A 13,111-nucleotide genomic window follows, 5' to 3' on the forward strand; every position below is an offset into this window, starting at 1 on the left:
CCAAAAGCAGGGTGCCATTAGTGGGGGTAGTAAGCCCTGAAAGCTCTGAAGTTCCAGCTGCTCTAATCCTGGTGAGCCAGCAGAAGGGTGAGACTGTAATTTTGAACCATATTGGGTATTTGCTGGGACTGTTCTATATGTTATTGTCTGTTGGTGGTTCAATAAATTATTACCACACTGTTTTACCCTCTCTTTGTGTTGTCTGAGAAATATTCTGCACATGTGAATGGAGATCAGGTGTTCAGTAGGATGACCCCTGGTACATGCAGTCTTTCTTAAGACAGCCATGCCAGCGGAGGAGAGCACCCACTGACCTTCGCATCTTCACAGAGGGCTCTCTGTATTAGAGTAATTTACATATTAGAGTATACATTAGAGTGTTCTCTGTACTAAAGTGGACTTTAAAGGTGCTCTCTATATTAAAATACACTCTCTGTTAGAGTGGACATAGAAGTCTTCTCTGTATTAGAGTACTCTCTGTATTAAAGCAGACATTAGAGTACACTCTCTATTAGAGTAGTTGGAGCGCCCCGTCAGGGCAAGGGGGTACTCGGTACCGGGTCCGGTCGGCTCAAAGGGGGATGTCACGGCGGCGACCCGGTCCGTGGCCCTGGGACGTCCTTATAAAAGGGGAAGGTCTTTGAAGGGATAAAGTTTATATTCGTGACGCCACCTGTGGTATTCGGTCAGTGGGGACCGACGCTGCTTTAAGGGGTCCGCTGGGGTGATGTTATGGCAGCTAGATGGTATACCTTCCCACAGGTAAAGTGTATCCCCAGGGCTTCCCAGTATGTAAATGGTGGTATGGTGAGAGGTGCAGAGAAGAACGAGGACACAAGGTTGCAGTCTCTTTACCTTTACTGAAGACTTCAGCGTCCACAGTCCAGAGCATCAGACCACAGGGCAGGCAGAGAAGTCCGGGCAGTCCAGAGACAAGCAAGTTCCCTTGGGTAAGTCAGGTGGGAACCTACCACTCTGCGCTTTCTGTCTCTAAGTCCCTGCTGCCACTAAGTGTCTCAACAAGGTCTGTTATCGTTCTGCTGTCCTGGGACAGGTACCTGTATGGCAGGCAACTCGAGCCGTGTGAACTGGGGTCTGTTCTCGGTGACTCCAGGCTCCTAGGTGCTGCTGTGCCACAGGTAATGATGGGCAAAGTCCTTGTAGAACAATACCCTCCGGTTCTGCTCTGTGTTTTATAATCCACAAAAGCCTCGGGCTACCAGTACCCGGATCCTTGCGCTATAACTCTTCAGAGGCCTGCTCATGGCCTCCTGGAGCTCTCTCTTTCCTCTGTGCTCCACTCCTGTCTGTCCTCGCACACATACTCCTACTCCAAACTGAGCTCTCTCCGCCTCCAAACCAGGATCTTTATTGAGGGAAGCTGCCCTAAAACAGGGTTTTGAGCTCCCCCTCCTGGCCTGGAAGTGGAAGGTGTTATGTGTGTGTAAACCTACCAAAGGAAATCTCACTTGTCTCCACACATAGTACTATCCTCCCCTTGAGAAAGACAGCACTACTGTGGTACCCGGACTCCTGGGGTGCCACATGGACATTAGAGGGCTCTCTGTATTAGAGTAATCTCTGTATTAGAGTGGACATGAGAGTGCTCTCTGCATTAGTGTAATCTCTGTGTCGGAGAGGACACTAGAGAGCTCTTTGTATTAGAGTGGATGCATGGTCTATGAGCCTCGGGTTACTTAACTTTGCCTTGTTGTCTTGTTGTTTTTCATATTATAATCTGTATTAAAAATATGAAAAAAATAGAAATGTTGCAATTTTCAAAATGGCCACGCAGTCTTTTTTTCACCCTATCCTCCTGTTGTTCCAGGAAACAATACATGTACATTAGTCACAATGAAGAGACCAAAACCCTATCTTCTGTATTAAAGCATATAGTGAGCGTGTGCAAAGATCATTATGAACGGAAGAGGGGGTGAGCTGTGACATCACTTACTGTGAATGGTGGATCCTGTGTTATCTACTGTATACAGAGGTGTTATGAGTCATTGTACAGGAGGAGGTGAGCTGTGACATCACCTATTGTGAATGGTGGATCCTGTGTTATCTACTGTATATAGAGGTGTTATCAGTCATTGTACAGGAGGAGGAGGTGAGCTGTGACATCACCTATTGTGAATGGTGGACCCTGTGTTATCTACTGTATATAGAGATGTTATCAGTCACTGCACAGGAGGAGGAGGTGAGCTGTGACATCACCTATTGTGAATGGTGGATCCTGTGTTATCTACTGTATACAGAGGCGTTATCAGTCATTGTACAGGAGGAGGAGGTGAGCTGTGACATCACCTATTGTGAATGGTGGATCTTGTGTTATCTACTGTATATAGGGGTGTTATCAGTCATTGTACAGGAGGAGGAGGTGAGCTGTGACATCACCTATTGTGAATGGTGGATCCTGTGTTATCTACTGTATATAGAGGTGTTATCAGTCATTGTACAGGAGGAGGAGGTGAGCTGTGACATCACCTATTGTGAATGGTGGATCTTGTGTTATCTACTGTATATAGGGGTGTTATCAGTCATTGTACAGGAGGAGGAGGTGAACTGTGACATCACCTATTGTGAATAGTGGATCCTGTGTAATCTACTGTATATAGAGGTGTTATCAGTCATTGTACAGGAGGAGGAGGTGAGCTGTAACATCACCTATTGTTAATGGTGGATCCTGTGTTATCTACTGTATATAGAAGTGTTATCAGTCATTGTACGGGAGGAGGAGGTGAGCTGTAACATCACCTATTGTTAATGGTGGATCCTGTGTTATCTACTGTATATAGAGGTGTTATCAGCCATTGTACAGGAGGAGGAGGTGAGCTGTGATATCACCTATTGTGAATGATGGATCCTGTGTTATCTACTGTATATAGAAGTGTTATCAGTCATTGTACAGGAGGAGGAGGTGATCTGTGACATCACCTATTGTGAATGGTGGATCCTGTGTTATCTACTGTATATAGAGGTGTTATCGGTCATTGTACAGGAGGAGGAGGTGAGCTGTGACATCACTTACTGTGAATGGTGGATCCTGTGTAATCTACTGTATATAGAGGTGTTATCAGCCATTGTACAGGAGGAGGAGGTGAGCTGTAACATCACCTATTGTGAATGGTGGATCCTGTGTTATCTACTGTATATAGAGGTGTTATCAGCCATTGTACAGGAGGAGGAGGTGAGCTGTGACATCACTTATTGTGAATGGTGGATCCTGTGTAATCTACTGTATATAGAGGCGTTATCAGTCATTGTACAGGAGGAGGAGGTGAGCTGTGACATCAGCTATTATGAATGATGGATCATATGTTATCTACTGTATATAGAGGTGTTATCAGTCAGTGGTCAATCGCTATATTAGAGTGGACAACAGAATGCTTGCTGTATAAGTGAAAACATTAGAATGCTCTCTGCATTAGAGTGAACATTAAAATGCTCTCAGTATTAAATTAGACATTTGAATACTCTGAGTATATTTGAATATATCTGAGTGGAGATTATTATGCTCTCTATATTAGAGTGGACATTAGCCTATTACAGTAGAATTCTTTATGCATTTGTGTGGACATTAGAATGTTATCTGCATTAGAATGGACATTAAAATGTTCTCTGTATTACAGCAGACAATGGCTGTTTCAAAGTGGATATTACAATGATTTTTGATTTAGAGAAAACATTGGAATGCTTTCTGTATTAGAGTGATCATTAGACTGTTCACTGTACTAGAGTGTATAGTAGAATGCTTGCTGTATTAGAGTGGATATTAAACAGCTAGCTCCTTTACAATGGACATTAGAATGCTTTCTTTATTGGAATGGACATTAGAATTCTTGCTGCATTAGAGTGGACATTAGAATGTTCTTTGTATAAGAGTGGAGAGTAGATTGTTCACTGTACTAAAGCAGACAATAGAATTAGATCACATAGTAGAATTCATGCAGCCTAGAGAGGAAATTAGAATGATCACTCTGCTAAGCTGGACATTAGAATGCCCCCTACATTACAATGGATATTACAATGCTTTTTGTTCTAGAGAAAACATTAGAATGCTTTCTGTATTACAGTGATCATTAGAATGCTTGCTTAGATTGCACATTAGAATGCTTGCAGTATTAGAGAGCACATTCGAATGCTCAGTGTTCTAGAGAGTATAGTAGAATGCTTGCTGTATTAGAGTGGATATTAGACATCTAGCTCCATTACAATGAGCATTAGAATGCTTTCTGTATTAGAATGGACATTAGAATGCTCGCTACATTAGAGTGGATATTAGAAAGCTAACTGGATTACAATGGACATTAGAATGCTCTCTGTATGAGAGAAGACCTAACTTAGAAATGAATGGACCGATCATTCTAATTTCTAAAAAAAAAGCATTCTTCTGTTTACTCTAATTGTAGGAGTTTAATGTTGGACAGCTGTCAGCATAGCCAGTGGGAAACAAACTGGCTAGCCTTTCCTTATGCATGAATGAGCCTTGAGCCCCCATAATTCTATCATTGGCTCACTGATTTTCCTTGCTTGAATCACTTTTGGTAAATACTAAACGCTGCTTACATCCAACAAATCCTGCCTGCCAGTTTGGAGATGCTTTGACCGACTAATCGAGACTTTACAATTTGGCTCTTGTGAGAGTCGATCAGATGCTTAGTTATACTTGACCATTTTTTCGTGATTCCAGTACAACTGGAACTGAATGCTCAGAATGCTGAAGAGCAGAAGATGAACACCAAACTAAGCGAACTCATGAGAAAATTCCGCTAATTAGGAAGTTCTAGCAGTTTTCCAATTATAATTTTATTTGTTAGTGATTTTTGTGACTTTTTTTAATCTTATTCACTATAAACAGTGCTCACAATATCTGCGCAATAAAGTGAATTATGGAAGGAATGGAGCTGAGTTGTAATACCAGACACAGCCTAGGGACTAGAGTGGCGCTGTTTGTGATCTTAATAATGCATCCTACTGTATATTCAGTCTCATCTCACACTTTTGGTACAGTCTTTAGGAGGATTTTTGGTGCGTGTTTGTCAGTTTCCTGATTGGGGTAGGGGTTTCCCCTGCCATTTCCTCCCACCTTCTCTTCTGCACTGTTATAAGACAGGTCACTTGCACGTTCCTTCTCACTGCCGATTGTCAGTAGCTGCCAATCACAACATCCTTCCAATCTCCCAGCTGCCGCTATGACTGTGACATCGCCCAGAAGCCCATGGACTTGCCAGAGGCCTGCTACTTTAGGATATGGCAGACTGATAACCCTTGTCTGCCTTGTATGTCTTGCAGTGGGGTCTCCAGTGAAGGTAAGAGCTCTCACCATTTATACAAGGTCCCTGCAAGAATTTTTTTTAGATTTTAGCCTCTTTTACACAGTTGTTAAAACTTTTAATCAGCCATTCCTAATATGTATTTCCTGGAAATCTATATGACAACCTATATCACCGATGAAAGAGCTGCAATAAGGACCACCGACCCAAGATGACCCGGAACATGTAGTCTTTATTCTAAGTGGTATCGATGGTGGTGCCTAGAAGTGGATTGCCAAAAATGAATTGAGGGTCAGATCTGGGATCTGAATTAATATAAGGGTCTGGTCTGTGGTTTGACTTAATTTAAAGGTCTAATCTGGGGTCTGAATTTAGGAGTCCTGCCCGGGGTCAGAATTAATTTAGGGTTCTGGTCTAGGGTTCAAATTAATTGAGTATGTTCTAGGGTTTGAAATAATATATTGGTTTGGTTTGGTTTGGTATCTGAATAAGTTTTAGGGGTCTGGTCTGCGGTTTAGAAAAATCTTTGAGGTCTTCAATCTCAGTTCATTTAGGGGTTTGGTCTTGGATCTTAATTGATGAATCTGGGTTCTGAATGGTCTGGACTTTAGCATTGAATAGGGGTCTTGTCTGGGCTCTGAATCATCTCATGGGTCTGGTCTGAGGTCACAATTAATTTTATGATCCATGGGAAGAAATATTGCGGGGTCTGGGTTCTAAATGAATCTTCAGGTCTGGTCTGATGCCTCTTTTGCTCCCATCCTGCGTGTTCTACCCACATGGTGGATGGTACCGTTGTCATTGGATGTTCTGATCACCTATCAGGTCCAACGGTAAACTCTCATTAATATCCTATTATCAATTGTCAGGCTGTACAGGCACATGTACTTTTTTCCAACTTGATAGGAGAAGATTACTTGATGACAATAATTTGATGCAACAAATGTTGTTTTTAGTAGTCAAAAAGTTTCAATGAATAACTCCAACTACCGATTGTCTCCAGATCTTGGATATATTTTTCAATACAATTTTTCTTCACAGAGAGAAGACAAGATGTCTCGTCATCAAAGGTCGGCTAACCCAGGTAGATATACGTCTATTTCCTGTTCCTTTGATTTCTTATGTTTGGGGTCCTACTGATGGGTCATATATAAAGGACTTGGTATATGCGTGGAACAGTAAGTGACAAAGAGGTAGCAGTTGCATCCAGACATTGAAACCTGATGGGGCCAAGGCCCAACTGTTACATATTAAGATGAGAGTATTGAAAATGGAAAATGGTAAAAGCTTAGATTTTTCATTATGGCCCTAGAGCTTCAAGATATGTCTCTGGTTACCTATGGTCAAAGAGATACTGGAAATGTAAAATTAACATAGGATATATGTAAGGGCATGAGATTGCCCATTTCAGTTCAGTGGCCCCTTGATAGTCAGAGATGGATGGAACACTAAGTTGAGGGCTCGGCAGAATAGGCAACTAAGGAGAGGCCTGTCAGTGTGGAGGGTGCAGGGTGGAGAGAAGCTGCCCGGGACTTGCTTCTTGGATCAGTCATCTGGCATGCAGAGTACCCGTCCAACTTTTCAAAGTTTGTAGGCCACATATTTCTGTATTCTGTCAGAATGTGCTATCTAGAAAGAACTCAGGGCTAGCTTCAGCACCAGGGAAAGCTTGGTACATGCCATAACTCAATGGATCTTGTGAGCTTAGAGCCCATCTGGGCATCTGACTGTTAAAAAAAGTGTCCAGAACTAGACGGGGAATGGGTAGGTTGATTTTCTTTGCAATTCAGAGCTGAATTATTAGTATAAATGGGGTTCTATGGATCTCAATCTACACTAGTATGTCTAAAGCCCGCCATACAATGTAGATGATAGTTGGCCAAACCCAACAATTTTGGCAGGACCATCCGACATTCTGATGTGTATGGGTAACTCCTGATTCTCCCATCTGAAGAATCAGGCACTTGAATTTTCAATGCCCAAACTTTCTTTCTTCCAGGAAGATAAGCCAAAGGAGTCCAGTAGGGACTTTCTCCCCTCTCCCCGATGACAACACATGAACGCTGAGCCAAGTCGTCAACCATCTCATGTTCAAGGCCATCTGTAGGGCAGGGTCGGCAACATTTTTTGTACATAGTGTGGATTTTAAAAAATAAAATCCAACATGAAGTACCCTGTGTGTCATCAATGTAAAAGTTGTGTAACGTAAACTTTTTATGGGATTTAGACTTTCTGGTATCGGACCACTTGTACTCTTGTGGATATGTTGGCATTTTTGCGGTTGACGTTTCCTATTTGGACTTACTGAAAGATGTTGCATGCTTCATTTTTATGTAATTTAATGGTTTGAATGTAATTTGCCATCAGGTCAGTCTTCAGCTTAACCCTTCCAAATTGTTCACCTGTTGGTGAAGCATGGGACAGCTGGATCATGTGGTTTCTTAAAACCAGTATAGACCGACTTTCAGCTTAAGCCTTCCAATTTATTCACCCGTTGGTGAAGCATGGGACAGCTGGAATGTGTTGTTTCTTAAAACTAGTACAGACCGACTGTCACTGCAACCAAAACCTTTGTTATCCACAATTGCAGTAGTGGGGACACACTTATGTGCACACCACCTACCTGCTAGGTTTGGTACATGTGCCACATGTTTGCTGATGCAGCTTAGCGCATGGACAGGTCTTAAAAGATTATTCCTTTGCCATTCTAGATCTAATGTGTTGGATTCGAACAGCTCATCTCTTGTAGTTTCCACATGACAACACTTCTGGCCTTTCAGTCTTCTCATAGGGACATTCGTTGGACCTACATATAGATTAGCAATGTACACCATAAACTTAAGGTACTGGCTGTGTTATACTTTGCCTGCCTCTAACAACAGCAATCAGAGCTTGCTCCGATTGCTGCTACTGAACCGCTTAACTGCTGCTATCAATCCCTCACAGCGGCATATAAGTGGTACAATCCCTATGCAGCACCCAATCCAAAGGAGACCATGATTTTCACTAAATACTGCAACACTAAAATTGTTTAAACTGTAAGATAAAAGCTATAAAGAAAAAAAATCCCATTACTATCTGGTTGCCACACATCTCCCAAACAAAATGACACAAAAAGTAGACAAAATGTCACATGTGCACCCAAGTTGAACCATTAAAAAACAACGGTTCAGCACGCAAGAAACAAGCCCAAACACAGCTCCATTGAAAGGAAAAATAAAAAGATACTTGTGTCAGAATAAAGGGACACAAACCAAATTTATTTTAACATACTTCATAATTTTTTAAAGGGAACCTGTCACCAGGTTTGGCCGATATGCGATACGACCATCACCTTTCAACCCTGATATGCAGCATTCCATGCAAGACTTGAAAAAGACCTTTTATTATATTCACCTGCTGGGCGGTCCGGTTCGAGTGGTGTCGCTCTTGTTGGCCCCATCTTCTTGCGAAGCCGTCCTCCTTCTTGGTTCGTGTAGATGACGAGTCCCTATGTGATCCACAGAAGTATCCTCGGCATCGCGCTCCAGCTTCTCTGTCCGGATGAGGGCAGAGCAAAGTACTACAGTGCGCATGCGCCGGGAGAGGTCAGAGAACCGCGGTGCCTGCGCGCTACAGTTATGGTTAGATGGAAAAAATGTAAACATTATAATATAAGTATATTTATAAATTATGGCTCTTGGAAAAAGGGAGCAAAACAGAGAAATGCAAAAAAACTTAAAAAAATTGGCTGCATCCTTAAAGGGTTAATGTTGCTATTTTATGCTAAGTATTGTGTGTTAAAAATCGACAATGTCACATATTGCTTACCACCCTGGTCTATGTAGGCAGGTTTTTTTTTCGTCTTCCTGTGTCCTATTTTCTAATGTATGTCACAAACAAGTGTCTCATGCAGAGACCAGTGACCTTCATCTGAACATCCTTCTCGCCTTCAAAGCAAAATTTACAAAAGTAGAGAAGAAGGTGGGAGTTCAAATTTACGAACAATGGTGGATCTCTAATTCAGATTACTGGGGTTAAAACTCATGGCAATGTTTTTTTAGTCAGTTTCATCATTAAACGCAGTTAAATATAGTCACAAGGATATAAAAGTAAAAAAGATAAAACCCACTGGTCCTACTTCCTGCAGCTCAGATGTCTACATCAAAGGGCTGCACTTCACATTGTACAGGGATGGATCTATGGATGTTTACTGTCTTCATGGACTGATATTTGAGCCCTTATGTGGATAACCTTAATATCTGGGCGTACCGGTCCTTATTTGGGGTTTTTCTTACATAATACAATTTGGTAACGGATATTGTTTCAGCAAATAATATTGTGCAGCTATACTTTGCCTTATTCCTAATTCTTCACCTTTCCTTTCCAGTATTAAGAGCCCCTGAGAAGCCTGCAGCTCATTTTCAAGGTAAATATCGGTTATAGAACTATTTTAAGCAACTGTGGAGATAAAAATATAAATTTTAGGTTACCATTAAAGGGGTATTCCTTGTCAGGAAATTCTTTGTTGTTTGAAGGGTCCACCGATGGTATGTTGAATTTCCCGATAGCTCCACGTTAGGGTGAAGTAGAGTAATACATGTTACCTATGGAAATGAGCAGACTGCCTGCACCCTCAGGAAATTGGGATGCCTTTTGTAGCCACTTTCGTCTCCGGCTCATAGATATTGGGGACATCTAGGTTGGATTTTATCCGTAAATATTCTGCAAATATTAGTTGATATTAAGAATTTTGGTGGCCACTTGCCTTTGTACCAAGGCGTCCATGTCATCCAAATTATCGGACAAGCTGTTCTAGATCACAATTGTCAGGTCAATACTTGATGACTTGTTTTTCATTGTTTCCATTCTTACAGCCAATCCATCCATTCTGGACTCGCTGACTTGGACCACCGAAACATACTACTCCTTCAGCCAAGGAAACTTATCACTTGAGGACAACAAACTTCTCGTGAAGCACAAGGGCCTGTACTTCATATACACCCAGGCCATGTTCGGAGGGAAACCGTGTCCCCAACAAAACAAAAATCTTGTCTCCCTTAATGTGATGCTGGATTCCGTAATGGAAAACGACAATGTGCAACTTCTCCGAGCAGATAAGACACCTTGCGAACAACCCCAACCCCGGTCTAAAAATTCTGGAAGCATTCCAGAGTGGAGAAAGTCCATATTTCTCGGGGCTGTATTTCAGCTTGAAAAAGGCGACAAATTGTACATTACAACCTTAGGAACAGAATTTCTCAGGAGGGAACGTGGGACAACCTATTTTGGTGCTTATGCCTTGTAAGATCGGGGTTGTGCCTCTGACCAACGTCCACGTTTTACAAACCTAGACTATTTTAGGACATAAATGGGGCCTCTTGATTAGAATCCCTTCCCCCTTTTTACAACCAGAGCAAAGACATGCAAGAAATTATGGTCCTCTGCTCTGAAGGACATCAAATGAAATAAATAGGACACACTGATTTCACTTGGTACTGTGAAAAGTAAAACATTTCCTGCACCATCCCATAAGAGTAAAGAAGTATGTGACTTTAGGTTCCCCAGTCTGGTTATATAGCGTTCTGGAATCAAGACTCTAAGATTATGGCAACCACCTGGAAGCCAAAGCTGACAAGTCCCTCTAAAATGTCCATAGACATTTAGATTTAAAGGTTAAAAAAAATGAAAAAATGTAACTCCTCCGTGATTGTCTATTATGTCTTACGTTATAGAAATAGTGTTTGCCTACGTCAACTATAACAAATCCAATTGCAAAATTTGTTTCATGACGTCAACCAATGTCCACACGACCTATTAGGGTATATGGACGTCGCAGAGGTTAATGCTCTACTGAAGGGAGCCAAAATGGTGGACTTGCATGGTCCTTCTGTTACTTTGATCGCCATTCTTCAGAATCATTCTATGTAATACTAGTTTTGGCTAGATAAAGCCTCTCAACTTTGTTCTTAGCACAAAAGATGCGACTGTACCTTCTGCTTGATCCACCAAGTCTTGTTTTGTATGACTTCATTAGAAGAAGTCCAGCAATAAAGGAGTCTATGGAGCTTTGCCTACCATACCTCCAGATGTAGAGTAGATCCAGTCCAACCCTGTTCTAGTTCTTCGACTAATAGAAGAATGTAATGTTAGAAATGGTGCTCTTCTTTTCTGAATTGCTTTGAACTACATGGTAGATATTAGTAGATGATGTTACTATAGATGTGTATTTCCTCTTGGTCCCAGATATCTGAAGATGAGAGGGTTGAGATGACTATCTTTGAAAAAAATACTTTTGATACAATGGCCAAAGTTTAATTTTCTCTCCAAAGTTGGTCATCACACGTAAGTACTATGAGGACTAAGGGTTAACGTAAGGAAGGGGGCATCTGTATGAGCACCGTGACACGGATATAGGCCATGAATGATCTTAGGAATGTGATGGGATCACCATGTATGATAATTGTCAATGGGCAATCCACACTAAAGTCTAGGACTCTCTCCAGAGGCATCTGTCGAGATTTCACCTTGATGTTAAAAATTATTTAATGTGAATTTTCTCTCTAAAATATTTTAGCTTATAGAAATAATAATACTTGATGTGAGAGGCTCCCTATTAAGTTTCAGACATTTAATGTGATCTTATATAAATTGGGAAGGATTCAAAATTATTACTAATTTCTTCCCAAAACATGTCCGCATTTGACCATGGGTTGTGTCTGGCATTGAAGCTCTATCGAAGTTAATGAGATTCAACTATAATACTACACAAAACCTTTGGAAAAGTGTAGTACTATTCTTGTAAGACAGTAGTCATACATTTTTAATCTCATACAACCTCTGTCAAATGCCATAAATATGCACAATTTTTTTTACCCGGTATAAATACCGCTGTTCTTCTGAATCTGGAGATGTTTTTCTTTTTTTTCTGCGTCTCTCGGTTCCTGAGATATGGCCTCCTCTTTCTTGTAAATAAATCTACGGTAGTCTTGTTAACCATGTGGGCGTAGTCATCAATAATTATTTGCGTATGCGTTATTTGGACGCCCACTTGGCTAACAAGATTAGATTTATATATAGAGGAAGCCATATCTCAGGAACGGAGAAGCACAGGAACAAAAGAAAGACATCGCCGGATTCATGAGAAAAGCGGCATTTACACCAAGTAATAAGAATACAGATTTATGGCAAGTGACAGGTCTCGTTTAATGTACAAGAATGCATGACCAATAAGAATGATCCAAGTTATGCCAAAAATAGTAATATGGACTCATTTTATGTTTTCTACTTTTGCACTTCGGCCCTTTTTTCTTCTTTTTCTCAATGATCACGATTTACTTCGCCTCTGATCACTACATAATAAGAATTTTTTTTCTTATTTAGTTTTAACAAATATATTATTATAGAATTATATATATTAATTGTATATTATTAGACAGAGTATATGTGCTAGATCTGAATGTGACGCTGCATGTCCTCGTCAATATGGAGTCTTCTAATGAAAGTCAATACAACAAGCTAAAACTAGATATAAAACCAAATCGGGAAATGTGGCAGGTGGCAGAAAAGGCGCTAAAGTGGTGACAGAAAAGGCACCAACCAAAGTGATGGCAGAAAAGGCGCAAAAGTGGTGGCAGAAAAGGTGCCAAAGTGGTGGCAGAAAAGGCGCCAAAATGATGGCAGAAAAGGCACCAAAGAGATGGCAGAAAAGGGGCAAAAATGGTGGCAGAAAAGGTGCTAAAGTGGTGGCAGAAAAGGGGCAAAAGTGGTGGCAGAAAAGGTGCTAAAGTGGTGGCAGAAAAGGGATAAGAGGTCATGGCAGCACCCAAATTACACTTTTCCATATTTTTCACTGC

The 13,111-nt window shown here is 41.2% G+C and overlaps 1 protein-coding gene across 1 annotated transcript; it reads left to right on the forward strand.

Moving 5' to 3' along the window:
• Positions 1 to 5,191: 5,191 nt before the first annotated feature.
• On the forward strand, positions 5,192 to 11,817 carry LOC143809469 (lymphotoxin-alpha-like). Its single transcript, XM_077292538.1, has 4 exons — positions 5,192 to 5,312; positions 6,318 to 6,360; positions 9,646 to 9,684; positions 10,133 to 11,817. The coding sequence occupies exons 1-4, from the start codon at positions 5,196 to 5,198 to the stop codon at positions 10,561 to 10,563; spliced, it is 630 nt and encodes a 209-aa protein (XP_077148653.1). The 5' UTR covers positions 5,192 to 5,195; the 3' UTR covers positions 10,564 to 11,817.
• The last annotated feature ends 1,294 nt before the right edge of the window (positions 11,818 to 13,111 follow it).

Source organism: Ranitomeya variabilis, chromosome 2 (assembly GCF_051348905.1).
Source record: "Ranitomeya variabilis isolate aRanVar5 chromosome 2, aRanVar5.hap1, whole genome shotgun sequence".
Lineage (NCBI taxonomy): Eukaryota > Metazoa > Chordata > Amphibia > Anura > Dendrobatidae > Ranitomeya > Ranitomeya variabilis.